Source organism: Bos indicus, chromosome 6 (assembly GCF_029378745.1).
Source record: "Bos indicus isolate NIAB-ARS_2022 breed Sahiwal x Tharparkar chromosome 6, NIAB-ARS_B.indTharparkar_mat_pri_1.0, whole genome shotgun sequence".
Classification (NCBI taxonomy): domain Eukaryota; kingdom Metazoa; phylum Chordata; class Mammalia; order Artiodactyla; family Bovidae; genus Bos; species Bos indicus.
In genome coordinates this window covers 93,426,266-93,445,932 of record NC_091765.1, presented here as the reverse complement: position 1 = coordinate 93,445,932, position 19,667 = coordinate 93,426,266, and the positions used below count along the sequence as shown (strand labels likewise).

Here is a 19,667-nt window from a genome sequence, read left to right as displayed (position 1 = left end):
ACTACATATGCATGCCTAGTCTCTCAGTCAAAACTAACTCTTTGTGACCCCATGGACTAAAACCCTCCAGGCTCCTCTGTCCATGGAATTCTCCAGGGATCTTTCCAACCCAGGGATCAAACCCTGGTCTCCTGCATTGCAGGCAGCCATCTGAGCCACCAGGGAAGCCTTACTACTATTACCACGCATACCAATGGTAAATATGAGAGGGAGAGGGTTCTCCCATGCCACTGATGTCAGGTTAGAGTTTCTTTTGCTTCTCTTCTGTCATCTTTTAGATAAAGTTTCCACTGGATTAGAAGGAAACTAAGTACAGTAAGAGCACAGAATAAGTATCTCTGTTAATAATTCTCTCCTACTCATAAAACCATTTCAAGAATGTAAGGTTCAAGGAACTATGAAATCTGCTCTCCCGTGTAGACACCCTCCCTCCTCTCCCCAGCCCCTCCCACACCCACCCAATTTCCCTTTGGAAGAAAGGAATAACATAAATTTAATAAATAACCAATCTTGGGAGCTGTCAGGAAAGAACTCACAGGTCATGGCCCAAACTCAAGCGTCTTCTGGGTACTAACAATAAACTGTTTCTTACTAGGAAAGCTTTTCCCTTTCCTTCTTCCTTTCATTTTGTTTATAAACTCTGGGAAACTAAGAAATCATGACTAAAAATAATTTAGCTGGCATACCAGTGGCTATGGACTTATTTTACATAAAACTGCTCGGATTTTTTAAAATTGTTTTATGCTGACTTTATATTTAAGTGTCCCTTCCTATCACAGAAGCAGAATGCCATCCATATGCGACTTTCAAAGTAAAATTTTCTTTAGACATTTGCCACTCATACTCCAAGAAAACATAAGCTTGCTTAACTCATAATTATCATTTGATATTTATATATTATCTTTTCCCATACTAGGCAGACAGCTTTAAAAATAACAATAATGAGATAACACCATAAGGTGTTATAAATGAGTGACAGTTCTTTTCTAGGGTACCTATACATATGCATATCTATTTTGTACTATGTATAAAATAAACGTGTACATGTATATAGTTTGTATTTATAAACAGACAAATGAAGAAAAAAAGAAAATGAGGTACTAGGCAATTGTAGTAAAAATGACACAAACTTAAAAAAAGGTGTGGGAAATGTATGATCTGAGCAGAAAATTGAGATATACGATCACACTACCACATTCTGAACAAATTAATATGGCTTCCAAGCTCAGCTGCATCTTCGAAATTCAAAAGCATAAGAAATGTGTTTGTTAACTTAAAACATCTGTTCCTACCACAAGAATATGAATAAAACTCAAAATGCATATGGATTATTCATCAATAAAAGCACAAAATCTCTTGTATGAGTTCTCTCACAATTATTCTCAGAAGATATGAATCTCCACATCTGATTATGGTGGACAATTTATAAAAACCCAGCAAAGGGAAAAATGAGGGACTTCCCTGGTGGTCCAGTGGTTAAAACTCCAAGTTTCCAATGCAGGTGCCTTGGGTTCGAACCTGCCAAACCTTGGGTTTGGCCACGTAATGTGGCCAAATTTTTAACAAAGAAGAAGAATAGAATAAAAAGAATCATCTGAGGCACCTAGAGCCCAGTCCTCAACACCTGGTACCCAAGGGTACAAAATAGGTCCTTTTGAAGGCATGCAGGGAAAAGCCCATCATTTTTGAAGGCATGCAGGGAAAAGCCCGTCATTGTCGGCTCTGGGATCGGGAGATTTTCTCACCCCTACAAGCGCTTCCTTACGGCAGAAACACACAGCTCTAATCTTCAATTCACACAAGTCAGAACCCAAGTTAGAAAGGCTTTTGGAAGTCATCTAGACCAAGCCAGTCTGTGAAGAAAGCTGAGCACCAAAGAATTGATGCTTTTGAACTGTGGTGTTGGAGAAGACTCTTGAGAGTCCCTTGGACTGCAAGGAGATCCAACCAGTCCATTCTGAAGGAGATCAGCCCTGGGATTTCTTTGGAAGGAATGATGCTGAGGCTGAAACTCCAATACTTTGGCCACCTCATTTGAAGAGTTGACTCATTGGAAAAGACCCTGATGCTGGGAGGGATTGAGGGCAGGAGGAAAAGGGGACGACAGAGGATGAGATGGCTGGATGGCATCATCGACTCAATGCACATGAGTTTGAGTGAACTCCAGGAGTTTGTGATGGACAGGGAGGCCTGGCGTGCTGCAATTCATGGGGTTGCAAAGAGTCGGACACGACTGAGCAACTGAACTGTACTGAACTGAGATGAAGCCAGTCAGAACGGGACATGGAACAATAAACTGGTTCCAAATCAGGAAAGGAGTATGTCGAGGCTGTATATTGTCACCCTGCTTATTTAACTTACATGCAGAGTACATCATGTGAAATGCTGGGCTGGACTAAGCACAAGCTGGAATCAAGACTGCTGGGAGAAATATCAATAACCTCAGATATGCAGACAACACCACCCTTATGGCAGAAAGTGAAGAACTAAAGAGCCTCTTGATGAAAGTGAAAGAGGAGAGTGAAAAAGTTGGCTCGGCTTAAAACTCAACATTCAGAAAACTAAAATCATGGCATCCGGTCCCATCACTTCATGGCAAATAGATGGGGAAATAATGGAAATAGTAACAGACTTTATTTTGGGGGGCTCCAAAATCACTACAGATGGTGACTGCAGCCATGAAATTAACAGACACTTGCTCCTTGGAAGAAAACCTATGATCAAGCTAGACAGCATATTAAAAAACAGAGACATTACTTTCCCAATAAAGGGCAGTCTAGTCAAAGCTATGGCTTTTCCAGTAGTCACGTATGAATGTGAGAGTTGAACCATAAAGAAAGCTGAGTACTGAAGAATTGATGTTTTTGAACTGTGGTGTTGGAGAAGATTCTTGACAGTCCCTTGGACTGCAAGGAGATCCAACCAGTCCATCCTAAAGGAAATCAGTCCTGAATATTCATTGGAAGTACTGATGTTGAAGCTGAAATTCCAATACTTTGGCCACCTGATGCAAAGAATGGACGCATTGGAAAGACCCAGACACTGGGAAAGATTGAAGGCAGGAGGAAAAGGGGATGACAGGATGAGATGGTCGGATGGCATCATTGACTCAATGGACATGAGTTTGAGCAAGCTGGGAGTTGGTGATGGACAGGGAAGCCTGACATGATACCGTCCATGGGGGCACAACTGAACGACTAAGCAACTGAGCTGAGACCAAAGCAGCACTATCTCATTTATGACATAGGCTATCCAGCCTCCACTTGAGTATCTCTAGTTAAAGGACTCTCATTATTTTTTAAATTTCATTTCAGCACCTAACACAGTAACGACGTGCTGTTAATTTTCTATTAAAAAAAAATTAAGTTTCTACCTCAGAATAATTACAGATTTACTAAGTGTGGGGGGGCAGGAGGAAGCTGAGTACTTAATAGAGAAAGCCTCCAAATTCTCATTTCTCTTCTCCATGAAAATTCTTGAGCATGTTGATGAATACCAGCACAAACAAAAGTCTAAGACATTTTCATCTCTATGGTCAACCTCTTTTGTGCTACACTTCCGAATAAAAGAAAATTATGCTACATCAAGTTTTTTAAATGACACTAGCACTGAAGAGCTCTCCTGGTCTTCTCGAACCCTCCTTAATCCTGATCAACAAGACTTACAGACTTCGATTTTTTTCACCACCATATACAGTGGATAACACTCCCACAAATACATCAGACATTGACAAAACACCAAAAATATTTTGTAAAATCTATAATAGAAGGAAATTATAACTACAATGAAATAGGACCTCAAACCTGTTAAACTGCCTATGATAAAAAGATAAAAGATAACAAGTGTTGGAAAGGACGTGGAGAAAAGGGAACCCTTACACACTGTTGGTGAGAACATAAATTGGTGTAACCATTATGGAAAATAGTACGGAGGGTCCTAAAAAAAATGAAAATAGAACTACTTTATGATGTAGCAATCCCAGTTCTGGATTTATAGCCAAAAAATGAAATCAGGATCTTGAAGAGATCTGCATTCCCTTATTCTTCCCAGCATTATTCCCAATAACCAATCCAAATACCTATCAACAAAAGAATGGATAAAGAAAATATAATATTGATAATGGAATATTGCTAAGTTGCTTCAGTCTGGTCTGACTCTGTGCAACTCTATGGACTGTAATCCGCCAGGCTCCTCAGTCCATGGGATTCTCCAGGCAAGAATACTGGAGTGGGTTGCCATGCAATATTATTCAGTCTTAAAAAAGAATGAAATCCTCCTTTCACAACAATGCAAGTGAACCTGAAGGACATTATGCTAAGTGAAATAAACCAGATGCAGAAAGACAAATATGGCGTGACTGCATTTATGGGTGGAATCTAAAATAGTTACACTCATAGAATAGAAAGTAGAGGGTTAGCAGCTGGAGGGAGGAAGAGAAAAAGGGAAGAGGTTAGTCAAGGGATACAAGGTTTCACTTGGACTTCCCAGGTGGCGCCAGTGGTAAAGAAGCCGCTTGGCAATGCAGGAGAAATAAGAGATGCGGGTTCAGTCCCTGGGTTGGGAAGAACCCCTGGAGAAGGGCATGGCAACCCACTTCAGTATTCTTGCCTGGAGAATCCCATGGACAGAGGAGCCGATGGGGTCACAAAGAGTCAGACATGACTGAAGTGACTTAGCACACATGCATGCACAGGACTTCACTTACTCAAGATGACAAATGTGGACCAATGTGATTATAATTAACAATATGAAATTATATACTTGGAAGTTGATAAGAAGGTAGATCTGAAGTGTTCTCACTATAGAAGGAAGGAAGAGAGGGAGGGAAGATGGAAGGGAGGAAGGAAGGGGTGACTAAGCTGACAGATATCTTTATTACATTGATTGTGGTGATTACTTCACACTGCATACACATATCAGATAGTCAAGTTGTACATCTTAAATATATACAACTTTTATTTATCAATTATACCTAATAAAGCTGGAAAAAATTACCAGAATATATAGGACTGATTGCAGATGAAGGCTCAGTTGTAACTCCACTCCTTTTTCTTTTATTCAAGAAAATATATCAAGCCATATGGCGAGAGCAGTGCTGTAATAATTACACACATATGTATATATTTATAAAATAATGATGTAAACAAACAAATAACAATCTCAGGGGCTCTAACAAGTTTTGTGACCTTTCTCAAACTAATAACAACACAACAGCAAGCCTTCACCCAGGGTGAGAACCATCCATGAGACTAAAATTCAAGCTGGAGTACTATAAGTTAAGAATTTTAAAGTTCTAACACTGCACAGTCCAATACAGTAGTCATGAATCATGTGTGGTCATTTGAATTTCATTCATTTCATTTCATTAATTTCATTTGAATAACATTAAGCAAAATTTAAAATCCCATTCTTCAGTGTCACTAGCCACACTTCAAATGCTCAACAGCCACATGTGGTTTGCGGCCACCGTACTGGAGGGTGCAGCTCTGGGACATTCCCATCAGCACAGAGTGTTCTATTGGATGGCACTGTGCTAAGGAATCTTGGAGAGGGTCTCATAGAAACTGAGACTTCATTTCATTCAGGTGACTTACTCAATACTACACAGCCAGTAATTGCAGAGCCAGGACCTGAACTAAGACACTCTGGCTTCTATCACACAGTCATTTCCACTCCGACATCTTGTTGTCACCTAGATGATGTGAGCATCCGTTCTTGCCAAGCACAGTTCTGGGTTCTTTCATAAGTATGCTCTCAGGTAATCCTCACACCAGCCCCATGAGGAATATTCTTATATAGACAATGAAATTGAGACTCAGCCATTTAAAGTATCAGAGCTGAGACCAGACAGCAAGTAGTAGCAGAACCAAGATTTAAACTCCAAAGTCTGGATCCGGTCACTGTGTTATACTATGCATTAATACACTAACTTTTAATTTCATTAATTCCAAAATCACTGCAGATGGTGACTGCAGCCATGAAATTAAAAGACGCTTACTCCTTGGAAGGAAAGTTATGACCAACCTAGAGAGCATATTCAAAAGCAGAGACATTACTTTGCCAACAAAGGTCCGTCTTAGTCAAGGCTATGGTTTTTCCAGTGGTCATGTATGGATGTGAGAGTTGGACTGTGAAGAAGGCTGAGTGCTGAAGAATTGATGCTTTTGAACCGTGGTGTTGGAGAAGACTCTTGAGAGTCCCTTGGACTGCAAGGAGATCCAACCAGTCTATTCTGAAGGAGATCAGTCCTGTGTGTTCTTTGGAAGGAATGATGCTAAAGCTGAAACTCCAATACTTTGGCCACCTGATGTGAAGAGTTGACTCATTGGAAAAGACTGATGCTGAGAGGGATTGGGGGCAGGAGGAGAAGGGGACGACAGAGGATGAGATGGCTGGATGGCATCACTGACTTGATGGATGTGGGTCTCAGTGAACTCCGGGGGTTAGTGATGGACAGGGAGGCCTGGCGTGCCGTGATTCATGGGGTCGCAAAGAGTTGGACACGACTGAGCGACTGAACTGAACTGAACTGAATACACTAACTACTCCACAATTTTCATTGTTCTTGAAAACTTTTTCCTCCTTTCAAATGTGCTACAAGTTGATGCCTCATGATTAACTTTGCCAGCATTTGTGAGGAAAAGGATTCCAAGGAAGAAAATCCCGACACTCAACACTGTTCATCTGAGGAAGAAGAACAGTTGTGTCCACCTTTGCTAAGTGTAAACTGCTTCACAGCAACAATAATAGGAGCTAACCTTTGTCAACTTAAAAAATAGTCACAACCTAAAGGTTGGGAGTTCTGTTTTATTTAGGAGGAATTTTTAGGACTTCAAGCCCAGGAGACAGCATCTCAAGTGACCCTAAGAGAACTGCTCCAAGGAGCAAAGGGGAGGAGTCAGGTTATATAGATGTTTGCAACAAAGAGCAGGTAATCTGAACATCAAAAGTATTTCTGAGAATTAAAGAAAACCATATATCTCAAGTTAAGGAAGTTAGCACTTTTTTATGTATGGGAAGATGTAAGAGTCTGGGCACTGAAATCATTCCTTTCATTTGCATCTCAGCTATCTGGGGCTAGTATCTTGTGCTTTTCCTCAGTGCTCACCATAAGGAGTGGTTACAGACTGACTGCCATTTCTCACCTTTATTGTGGGTTTCCCTGGTGGCTCCATGGTGAAAAATCTGCCTGCCAATGTAGAAGACATGGGTTTGATCCCTGGGCCAGGTAGATCCCTTGAAGAAGGATATGGCAACCCACTCCAGTATTCTTGCCTGGAGAATCCCATGGACAGAGAAGCCTGGCAGGCTACAGTCCATGGGATCACAAAGAGTTGGACACAACTAAGCAACTACGCAACAAAAACTTTATCAAAAGTCACAAGCACTGGGTTAAGTGCTTCATGCTGATCTCCTTTAACCTTTGCAACAATCCTGTGAAGTGAATTGTTTGTCTCCATTTTACAGATATAAAAACTGGAGAGTCCAACCATCCACCCTCAGGAAGAATCTATGAAGATGTTTGGCCATGGTGATGCCAAAGGAAAGTGAAATTCTTTTTACTCAGTAACAGATGGAAAAGACCAAGAGATAGGTGAAAACTTTGAAAGAAAATCTATTGTCCTCCTCACACATGATGCCCTGTCACAGGTAAACATATTAAGTAGAGAGTTTCCCTCTGACAGATCCCTGATTTAATTCAACCACACTCTCTCTCCCACTGCAGCTGACTTTGGAGAAAGTCCAGACAGTGCAGGACTGCAGGGATACTGTGAGGTAAGAAAAATACCTCAAAATAGACTATGCAGTGTTTCTAAAGGTAGAGGACCTTCTTGGGTATTTTCTAACCTGAGGAATGGAAAGAAGAGAAAGGAAGGAAGACAGTCATAAAAAGAAGAGACAGCTGAGGTCAGTACATTACTGAGAAATGGCTACATGGGGCTTAGAACCTAATCACTGCAAAGTGTCCCCATGAGTCCTCAGAGCTGTCAAAAGTTGGGTAACACCACACATTATCCCACCAAAAGTTGAGATTTGTGTGGATACACATATATAATACAGCATGTACTACACATTAAGACGGACTGATAAACCCACCTTGCTTCGAGTGGTGAATTTAGCACAGCTGGGCTTTCCTGGTGGCTCAGATGGGAAAAATATCTGCCTGCAATGCAGGAGACCCAGGTTCAATTCTTGGGTCAGAAGATTCCCTGGAGAAGGGAATGGCTACCCACTCCAGTATTGTTGCCTGGAGAATTCCATGGACAGAGGAGCCTGGAGGGCTACAGCCCATGGGGTTGCAAGAGTCGGGCACGACTAAGCATCTTTCACTCATCACTCAGTGCGGGAGAGCCTCCGCTAATTGGGAAGGGGTTAGCCAGGGACAGCTGGCTTTTGCAGGAGGTCAGGCCAGAGACTGGCAGAGACAACTGCATGACAGGTGCAGCAGGGAGGGGCTGGGCACACGGGGCTGAAAGCAAAATAAGCCAGTTGTGCTTAGAGACAACAAGCAGGCTGGCCTGGCTGCGAGAAACAGCATGCTCAGTGAAATGGCTCTAGGGTCAGACCTGGGTTGGAACATGTTCTCTGTCAAGCGCCGACTAGCTGTGTGTGATTTGGAACAAGTGACTTAAGACTTTCTGAGACTCAGGTTCCTTATCTGTAAAGACAATGCCTGTTTCCTGGGATTGTTGAAAGTGTGAAATACATAGCAGGTGCTGATTAACTTTCTTTCCTCTCCTTCTTGGTTCATAAAGAGGAATTTTGTTATTGCAGAAAATTACATGCCAACTACTGCATCTGGGTGTCTTCCCCACATTATCTTCTTTACAAAATCATTCAGGAAAGGCTCTATATATCCCCACTTCATACAGGAAGCAATGGAGATTCAGGAAAGTTATGTAACTTGGTCACATAGCTGGTTTGTAGCCGACGAGGAAGAATCAAAGCAAGGTCTGTCAGCAAAAACTCTAATTTGAAAAGATACATGTACCCCACTGTCCATAGCAGCACTGTTTACAATAGCCAAGACGTGGAACCAACCTAAATGTCCATAAACAGATGAATAAAGAAGATGTAGCATGTGTTACATGTGTTAAACAGTGCTGCTATGGACAGTGGGGTACACATATCTTTTCAAATTAGAGTTTTTCTTGACAGACCTTGCTTTGATATCGGAGAAGGCAATGGCACCCCACTCCAGTACTCTTGCCTGGAAAATCCCATGGATGGAGGAGCCTGGTGGGCTGCAGTCCATGGGGTCGCTAAGAGTCAGACACGACTGAGCAGCTTCACTTTCACTTTTCACTTTCATGCATTGGAGAAGGCAATGGCAACCCACTCCATTGTTCTTGCCTGGAGAATCCCAGGGATGAGGGAGCCTGGTGGGCTGCCGTCTATGGGGTCGCACAGAGTCAGACACGACTGAAGTGACTTAGCAGCAGCAGCAGCAACATGTATATACAATGGGATATTATGCAGCCATAAAAAAGAATGAAATAGTGACATTTGCAGCAACATAAATGGACCTAGAGATGATCACACTAAGTGAAGTCAGACAGAGAAAAACAAATATTATATGATATCACTTATACGTGGAATCTTAAAAAAATGAAACAAATCAACTTATTTACAAAATGGAAATAGAGGGACTTCCCCGGTGGTCCAGTGGTTAAGAATCCACCTGCCAATGCAGGGGACACAGGTTCAGTCTTTGTCCCATGCAGATTCCACATGCCACCAGGCAACTAACCCCACATGCCACAACCACTGAGTCTGAGCAGTCTAGAGTCCATGCTCCACAATGTGAAGCCATCACAATGAGAAGCCCACTCACTGCAGCTAAAGAGTAGCCCTCCTTATCTCAACTAGAGAAAGTCCACGTGCAGCAACAAAGACTCAGCGCAGCCAATAAACAAAACTGAAATAGACTTGAAGACACAGAAAACAAATTTATGGTTACCAAAGTGGGGGAGGGATAAACTAGTAGTTTGGGATTAACATACACACAATACTATATATGAAATAGATACCAACAAGGACCTCCTATATCTCAAGGGTAAGTATATAAATATCTTGTAATAATCTAAAATGAAACCAATACAATATTGTAAAATAATAGCCTCCAATTAAAATAAATAAATTTATATTAAAAAAAGAAAAGTATCTGAGAAAGATATATATACATACACACAGACACATAACTGAATCACTTTGATGTATACCTGAAACTAACACAACATTGTAAATCAACTGTACTTAGATTTAAAACCACTTTTTTAAGGTCTGTCAGACTATAAGTATCATGAATATTCCACTCTATATGGCCACTTCCAAGGCAACTAATGATGAGATAGGAACCATACCAGGGGAAGGAATACTCACAAGACAGGCTGAGAGTGAGCAATCAGCAGCCAGTGCTTGGATCCGTGTCCTCATTTGCTTGGTATGTTTCATGGAATTCTGAGTAAAGCTAGTGCTTTGCCATTTTCAACCAGATCCACTTTCCATTTCTGGTTACTTACCGACAGTGAGGGAGACCTAGGTTTGATCCCTGGGTTGGGAAGATCCCCTGGAGAAGGGCATGGCAACCCATTCCAGTATTCTTGCCTGGAGAATCCCCATGGACAGAAGAGCCTGGCACGATACAGTCCATGGGGTCACAAAGAGTCAGACACGACTGAGCAACTAAGCACAGCACCTGAGAAATGAGCTTCCCTGGTGGCTCAGACAGTAAAGAATCTGCCTGCAATGCTGGAGGCCAGGGTTCAATCCCTGGGTTGGGAAGATCCCCTGGAAAAGGGAATGGCAACCCACTCCAGTATTTCTGCCTGGAGAATTCCATGCACAGAGGAGACTTATGGGCTACAGTCTATGGGGTCACAAAGAGTCAGACACGACTGAGCGACTAACACACAACACACACCTGAGAAACGAAAGAAGTGCAAGAACTTCACAGCCCTGCCCCAGCTCCCCCAACTATAAATGGAGAGTCTGGACTACATGATCTCTGAAGTCACTCCCAGGTCTAAAAGGCACACAGGTAGAATTCACAGAGTTTGGGACTGTGAATTTAGGGATCAAACCCAGGTCATCCTCATTGCCGGTAAGTAACCAGAAATGGAAAGAGGATCTGGTTAAAAATGGCAAAGCACCAGCTTTACTCAGAATTCCATACCACCATCCTCACAGCCAGCTCCCAAACGCCATGCCTCTTACCACAGAAATCCTCTCACCCAAGGAGTTGCTTAAACAGTATATAAAAGTTCTTAAGTCTGGATTTTAAATTAAAAATACATAAATGCATATTCATTCAATTTCACTGATGCAGGTACAGTGCTTTTCTTCAAGACCAGCCTGTGTGGTGAGAACAGCAATGAATTAAGCAGACAATTGGCTGTGGCCACAATGCACCAACCTCCCTGCCAGCCTCAAGTCCTGAAGTTCTTTAAAATGGAAAAACGACTTCACACGGTTGCAAATAAACCCAAACCAGAATCTCTCTGGACTTTTATGTTTTTTCCCCAATCTTTTAAAATTGTTTCTCTCACCCTTAATTTGACAGCAAGTTTTCAGCAACTCACCTCTTAAAGTATTCAACTATATAGTTTCCCTAGAAACAAATGCTATTTCTTTTCATATTCCCACCCCAGCAGTTTAATTAAACGGTAAGTCAGGTTTTGTCATTCCTCTGCTCTTAGCTCCTCCAGTGGCTCACCCACGGATTGAAAGGACAAGCTAACATCCATGCAAGGACCCACTGTGCGGTCACCGCCCACCTCCCGGACCTCATCTCCTGCCACACTCCCCTGGGTCACATGCTCCATCCACAATGACCCCCACGCCCATCTTCAAACGGCCAAACAAGCTCCTGCTTCAGCCTTTACACTCACTGTTCCCTGCTCAGGAATTCTCTTTTCCCAGACGTCCAAGGGGGTAGCTCTTACCGTGCCCCTCAGGTCTTTCTTCAAATGTCACCTTACTTCCTCAGGGAGCCATTCCCTGTCCCCTTATTTCAAGAGGCCACCCTTGTCCCCTATTTAGCCTTTTCTATCTCTCCCCTCTCCTTATACTGTTTTCCCTCTTAGCATTAATCTGATATTGCTTGTTCCCAGATGCATTCCCAGTGCCTAGAATAGCAGGTCCAGGGGTGTCACTCCATAGATATTTGTTGAATAATAACCTTTATTATTGCAGCAAATGTATTGTCTTTCTCACTGAGCTGCATAACCACAATCGTAAGTATACCAGGCTTGGGGACATATAGGAACAAACACACCGAAGTCTTGGTAAGTAAAGAAGACAACTGGAAGGGTCACAGGTGTGCTGGTGACCACTCCCTTAACTTGATCCAACCGAACTGACCTCTCCCTGTACTTGCTACAGTCATATTCAAATGTACACTACCACGCTGCCGCATCAAACACAGAAGGTAGTCGGGACACTGTCTTCAGATTCAGGAGGAACAACCAGAAAAAAGTCAGGTTGTTTTATTCTGGTCCACTCCTTCAAGGTCAGTTACCTTTAGCAGATCTCTGTCTCTCTCACTCTTGGTTCTTCATTAAAAAGAGGGAGGGCATAAAATAACATGTGGCCTGTCTATGTCACTGATCTACTGTATGTATCAGGTAGATGATTGATAGCTATGAAAATATACTGAAAAGCTACAAAGCACTGTATACAACAAGTAATTTCCTTTGTATTAAAATGGACAAACTATCTCTACAGCTCCCCCAAACTGATGATATACTTTATAGCACTTTATTTTTAAAATGCTTCTTAAAATGTACTAAAGAATAAACCAAAGGAAAAGTAGGCTTTTAAGGGTATGGAATGGAAAAGAGAGTGGAAAATGGCTTTCTCCTGATTCTTTATAGAAAAATATAAGGAAGGAAAATGCTCATAAATCTCCAGAGCAGTAACTCTATTACATAAAGTTCAGATTCAAGAATATTACTGTGAACATCTACAATTATCTAGACTCTCAGATATTTCAAATATTTCTCATTTATTCCAATTCCATAAGGATAATTCAAGATGACATATTAGTATCACACATGTCAATAGCGGGTTGGGATGTAAATGAGCAAACCCTTTCTAACCATTTGAGTTCTTTTTTTTATTACAGCATTTATTAAACTAAAATAAAAAAGTGGTGAAGAATGACTTGTCACACCATTTATTGGAGTTGATGGAGTGTAGACGGTCTTTTCAATAAGGCATTAACATACTGTTATGCACCACAGTACACTATTAATGAAAAGAAATGCAGGAATCTTGCATCAGCTTTCCCCACAAGTCATTCTGACGTTAGATTCAAAATCAATTCTACTCTACATGGCAAAGGTTCAGAGATATAATGTTAATTTGTTTGTTGTTTACAACACTTAAATGTATAATGCAAAGCAATGATCAGGATCCTCCACATTGTACTCAATAATCATACATTTTTTTGGAGGGGGGACTCAAAATGCAACAGCGAGATAAAGAAGTTGTGCCCTAGTTCATATCTGACAAGAGAATGGGACCTAATTTTCTCTCTGATTGAAAGAACACACGAGACAGCCATGGAATGCAAATCGTGTTGGGTGTCTGAATTTCTCTTCCAATACCTGAGCATCTGAATGGAACTAATTCACTCTGGAAAAGGTATTAAGTAATTGAGCATGATTGTGCCAGGATGAGGGATAATCATCAAACCAAGAAGGAAAATAAACATATTTTACAATGACAGGGTCACCTCACTCAGTAACCTCAATCAAGTATTTCACATTCATAAGAAATAAGTCAAATATATGAGGAATGACCTACCGCCAACAAGGAACCCTGATAGACACAAGCACCTGTGGGAGAAAAACAAAACAAGAATTAAAAGAGATGCATAACAGACCAATAGGCATAGCTCTGGCCAACTTAACACAAAGACTGCATCTACATGCGTCATAATCGGCAAACTCTGCTTTCTCCAAAGTCTTAAAAGCTTGAGGATTCTTCCCTTGGGAAAATAACCCCAAACACTAAAACAATATTTCTAGGACACACATGAGGGAAAGCAGTGTTGAAGCTTATTGTTTGAATTTTAAAATAACTGTGTTTACAACGACATGTGATACATACAGTGTGCATTTTCCTATATGACAAATCAGCAAAGCCTCCATAATCCAGTCCCAGTTAACTGATCCAGGCTTCTTGGCCTTTCTTTGCTTACACAAATTCTCCAGTCCAACCCAAGAGGCCAACTTAGGATCCCATGGTAATACTTTCATATTGTCAAAGCCTTTACTCATTTTCGTTTCCTGCAGGAGATGCATTTGGTCTAATCAAGTTCCTTGAACTTGATCCCATCTCCTTCATGAAGCTTTCCAGCCCACATGATTATTCTTTTTCTAAAACGATTTTTGAACAGCACAACAGGTGTTGATTTAACCTATAAACATGCAGCAGTGTGCAAACAGCTACTAGCTCAGAAACACGTTTCAAAGCAGATTGAAATAGCATACACACACCAAGAGCATACCCTTACAATGTGCCACACTTGGATGGCCAACAAGCAAAGGACACATTTTACTACAGGGCCTGGCCTCCAACAGATCAGTGAAAAAGTCTCAATACTATTAACTTCTCATGAAGTTAGGACTGCTCTACATTATCTACTAATAATGGAATGAAGAATAATATTCAAAGAAAATGAAATTATTATTTACACTTGGGCTTTGAATCAAAGATCTCTATGGGCAAATTTACTGAAATGACTTTTGTGCCCTTGACATTCAAATAAGAATAAATTGAGATAAAACCTCGAGGGGAAATTCTTCCTAAGTAACTTACTTTTCTTTTAAGAAATCCTATTCCAAAGACTATGTAAGTCTACAGTATATCATAAGGATATATATACATATATATGGATATAGATCCATTTATAAAATAATCATGTGGCATGTGGATATATATATAAAATAAACATATGCTTAGTCACTAAGTTATGTCCGACTCCTTTGCAACCCCATAGACTGTAGCCTGCTAGGCTCCTCTGTCCATGGAATTTCCCAGGCAAAAATACTGGAGTGGGTTGCCATTTCTTTCTCCAAAATAATCGTATGAAGTGAAGTGAAGCCATTCAGTCGTGTCCAACTATTTGCCACCCCATGGATTGTAGCCTTCAAGGCTCCTCTGTCCATGGAATTTTACAGGCAAGAGTACTGAAGTAGGTTGCCATTTCCTTCTCCAGGGGATCTTCCCAAGCCAGGGATCGAACCCAGGTCTCCCACATTGCAGGCAGATGCTTTACTGTCTGAGCCACTAAATAATCGTATATAGGTAAATAAATACATATCAACACAATTCAATTCTTAAAACACATACTTATTTAATAACTTCTGACATTTAAAAGTTAAACATAAAGATCATCACTTAGGTACAATTTAACAAAATTTAACCTTTAGATAAAACCATCCTCAAATAATTTTATTACCCTCTTCCACAGCACTACCCTTCAAAAGCCACTATCCTTTCAAACCTCCAAAAGGTATCAGGTATCTTAGGAAGTATCCAAGTATTCATATCAAAGTCCATTTCTGGACATTTGGACAAATGTTATAAATTCTTTGTACCATGAAAAAATAAAATGGCAGTGAGTGGGGCCCCACAAACACACTTCGTTAAGCCAAATATCTGCTAGATACTGAAGTCAAAACTATGTGTAACTCCTGATAAATTCTATCATTAGGAAAAGGAGTTAACTCAATTTGGGTTGCTGCAGGATGTACAACTCTGAAAGAAATAAGCCTTGGCCTCTGAAGGCTTTCCTGCAACACAACAGCTCTACCCAAAAGGCAGCTGCAGAAATGAGTACTAACATGGCTTCCAAAACCTCACTGCTTCCTTCTGGAGGACAGAAAGCATTCCACTGTAACACCCAGTTCCCTCAAACATTCATCACCACCCCATGCCAGATGTAGTCCTCGTGAGCAGGCATATTTTGCCATACCCACACAAGCTTCACACCCACAGGGAGACAAAGTCACTGGGTGCAGCTTCTGCTGCTGCCTTTTCACTAATCAATCAATCCATACACTTTGGAAAACAAAGTTATTGTCTCCACTCATCATGAGTTTTTCTCTTAAGGAAATGATCGCAACTCTGAGGTTTCAATTTTGGCTTATTTGAACTTGAAAGGCAACTCCAGATTAATGGGAATTCTGACCAACGAGTGGTAAAAAGAACCCTCCTGCCAATGCATGAAATGTAGGAGACGCGGATTCAGTCCCTGGGTTGGGAAGACACCGCGCCCTAAGAAATGGCAACCCATTCCAGCATATTTGCCCGTAGAATCCAAAGGACAGGATCCTGGTGGGCTAGGCTCTATAGGGTCGCAAAAGAGTTGGACATGACTGAAGCAACTTAGCCCGCACTCATATGCATGCACAGTGATGCAGATCTAGAAGGAGAAACAGGCCTTCTAGAAGGAAAAACAAGGAAAAAGACAAGAGGAACCAGAGTCCTCTGACCAAGAACTTGGCCAGTTTTAGGACATGGAACACAGCTGAGATGGCGAGTAATTGAAGTTCTGACACCTGTGAGAAAGTACGTGAAGTTTTGCAGGGTGAAGGGATCAGACAGTGCCAAGAAGGAAGCCAAGATCATGAGACCTTCCCGCCTTGAGGTTGGTGCCTTTCTCGCAGGTCCCTTAGACAGAATGTCACTTCATATTCATGTAAACAGGTAAATGTCTGTTTTTAGGCCCACTGGCACATTATAAGGGAGTCTATTATGGAACACTTGTATAAAGTCTGAAGTTTTCAGAGGAAATTTGAGATACAATTTGCACCTGTACTCACAGCCTGAAACTATTCATAATAGAAACCCCTACCTGATAACACAAGCAAATTAGAGATGTTAAAACCTAAGAATCACAAAATGTCAGATCCATTAGTTCAAAGAAATAGTGGCAGATAAGATTATAAGATATGAAAAAATTTGGAGACCATGGTATCACAAAATCATGACTCATTAGGAACAAGCAGCCACAAGTTGGCATTTAAATATTCAAGCTTTTATGTTGTGCTCTAATCCAGCATATGGCCTGCACACTGTGGAACAGTTAAAACAGAATCGTTTTCTGAACTGACAGGACAGCTCATGTCCTGATTATTGTCAACCAGAAGTCAGATCAATTAATAGTGTAGTTAAATCGAAAACGGGCCAACTGTTTTTGAACTCATGTAAGATTTGGCACAGGGCTCCAGCTATGCCATGTGGCAACCCCTCCCCTCTCCTGAGCCAAGTGGTGGCCGAGTATTTTATGACTACTCGTGTCTGAGTAAAATTGAGTAATACTGCCACTCAAGTCCACTACAGTGAATACAGATGGCCATGCTTCACTAAAGGATTTATTTGCAGAGGATAACACCTAGAATCCAATCCCCAGAGGAGAACATAAATATAATATGAGGGACATAAGAGCCTATGACAATATAAACACACCTTTATTTCTGCTAGTAGTTAGTTGCAAAAGCCAAAAGATGCAGAGTTGCAATTGTTCAATATTGGTAAACCCACCAAGGGTCAATGTTGACATGTCCCTATGGCTCTCTCACCTATATTAATGGTTTTCCAGGAATGCAAACTCCTTCAGGGCAGGTATTATGATTTTTTTTTTGATGTCTAAATGTCCCTACCAGATATAACCTGATAACCTGATACATAAGCTCTCAATAAAGATTTGTGGAATGAAACAGTGAAGAGATAGGTTATTTCTTCCTATCCAATGTCTTTCCTTCCTTAACATTGAGTTTTAAGCACTGACTCCTACATAGGAGGAACTCTCCAGCCAAGAGTGGAACCAAATAGGATGAAAGTGAAAGTGAAGTCGCTCAGTCTTGCCCGACTCTTTGCGTCCCCATGGACTGTAGATCCACCCATAAATGAAACACTATCAAATTATCCTTTTCAATATATTCCATTAATGGCCTTTAAAGGAAGAAGTCTGGAAGACTGTAAAAATGGCTGAAGTCACATGGGGTGTGACGGACACAGACTAGAACTCAGTTCTCTGACTAATTCAAGAGTCTTTCTCTATCCACAAGCCAACAGGTTTTACCTATGTAACTTCACACAACCAGGGTCAACACAACTCAAAATGTTCTTCTCCAGGAAATGTCATGGAAGAGCCCATCTGATTCAGAAAGCAGCCATGTTTGTTAGAAGTTTCTCTGTGACTTTCTGATTTTATTAAGTTCTCAAATCATAGTGGTTTGTCCGCTTGGTGATATAAGAAAATGTAAAATAACACTGTCAATTACCTGTTGGTAAAACCTCAGTTTTCTTTTAATAATTAAAATAAAATTCAGAACTAAGAAGTTGCAACCGATTGCAAAGAAAGCAGTAAATATTGAACTTTTTTTTTCTATGTTGGATGATTAGCACAAGTATTTTAGAGCTATCACCTAGCCAATTTCTGCATTTGGTGAATAACAGAACACAGCCTAAAGAAGTTAGGTGGTTCATTCAAGGCCACACGGCAGCAGTCTAAGCTTAACTTGAAATGTGATCTGGCAATACTCATTCACCTGAACAATATTTTTTAGTACCTACTGTGCACCAGGAGCTGAGCTGGAGATATAAGAATAACCAAAAGCCATCTTCAGCCCTCAGTGAACACACAGTTAAATGAAGAAGACTGCATCTTTAATTTGATTAATCATTTTATTAGTTTTTAAAGTTAGTTTTATTGGTTATTTTGCTGAGGCACAAGTTTGCAATTTCTTTGTATGTAAAATGAGGACAATAAAACCAATTAACCCAGAAAAAAAGATAAAAAAGAAGACTGCATCTTTATCAACTAAAATTATAGAATTATTAAATGGTGTTTTACTAGAAACATATATGACACGCTCTCTGAGCATTGAGAAGAAAACAAATTCTGCCTGAACAGCAAAAGTATCACAGAATTGGTCACATCAAGAGACCCATACATGTGAATCCTTCTTTTCCGTTTTTAAAAATCATTGCCAGGACTAGTTCTAAAAACTTGAGGAAATCTCTAAGATCCTTAAGCTCTCCATCTCTGACCTCAATGCTTTTATTTTTTTAAGAGAAAAAGAAAACCCTGACAGAATCAAATCAAAAGTCTCATCAGATGACAATTGATTTTCTGGCTGTGGGGCTGTTATCATTTAATTAATTTAATTAAATGAGATTAAATATGTAAAGCGCTTAGCCTAGTGCCAGGCAGATAGTATGTGCTCCATAAAATTCCCTTCTCATTCATTCATTATTAGGCAAGCATGGGGCTTCCCTGGTGATTCAGCTCCTAAAGAATTCGCCTGCAATGGCGGAGACCTGGGTTCCATCCCTCGGTTGGGAAGATCCCCTGGAGAACGGAACAGCTACCCACTCCAGTATTCTAGCCTGGAGAATTCCATGGACTATATAGTCCATAGGGTGGACTGAGCGACTTTCACTTTCTTTCAAGCATCCTTATGACTTGGATGGAAACTCAAACATGTATCAGTTCAGGTTGTGAGATGATTCTAGAATGTTCTGAAGGTGGGCTGAAACAGTAAGAAGCAAAGTATCCAAAGAATCTTTGGAGGAATAGTGCCCCTCACGCCCCACACTTCCTCTCCCCCATCTGAAAACTCGACGTTCTTAAACTTTGCCCTTTTTGT

General features: G+C 40.9%; 1 protein-coding gene across 2 annotated transcripts in view; it reads right to left on the bottom strand.

The window, feature by feature from the left end:
* The window catches only part of FRAS1 (Fraser extracellular matrix complex subunit 1), a 534,964-nt gene that overhangs the window by 512,519 nt on the left and 2,778 nt on the right, over positions 1-19,667 (bottom strand). For both annotated transcript variants that reach the window (XM_070791638.1, XM_070791639.1), the window contains exon 2: positions 13,810-13,841. In XM_070791638.1, coding sequence (XP_070647739.1) covers positions 13,810-13,841 — 32 coding nt within the window. The remainder of the gene's footprint in view (positions 1-13,809; positions 13,842-19,667) is intronic.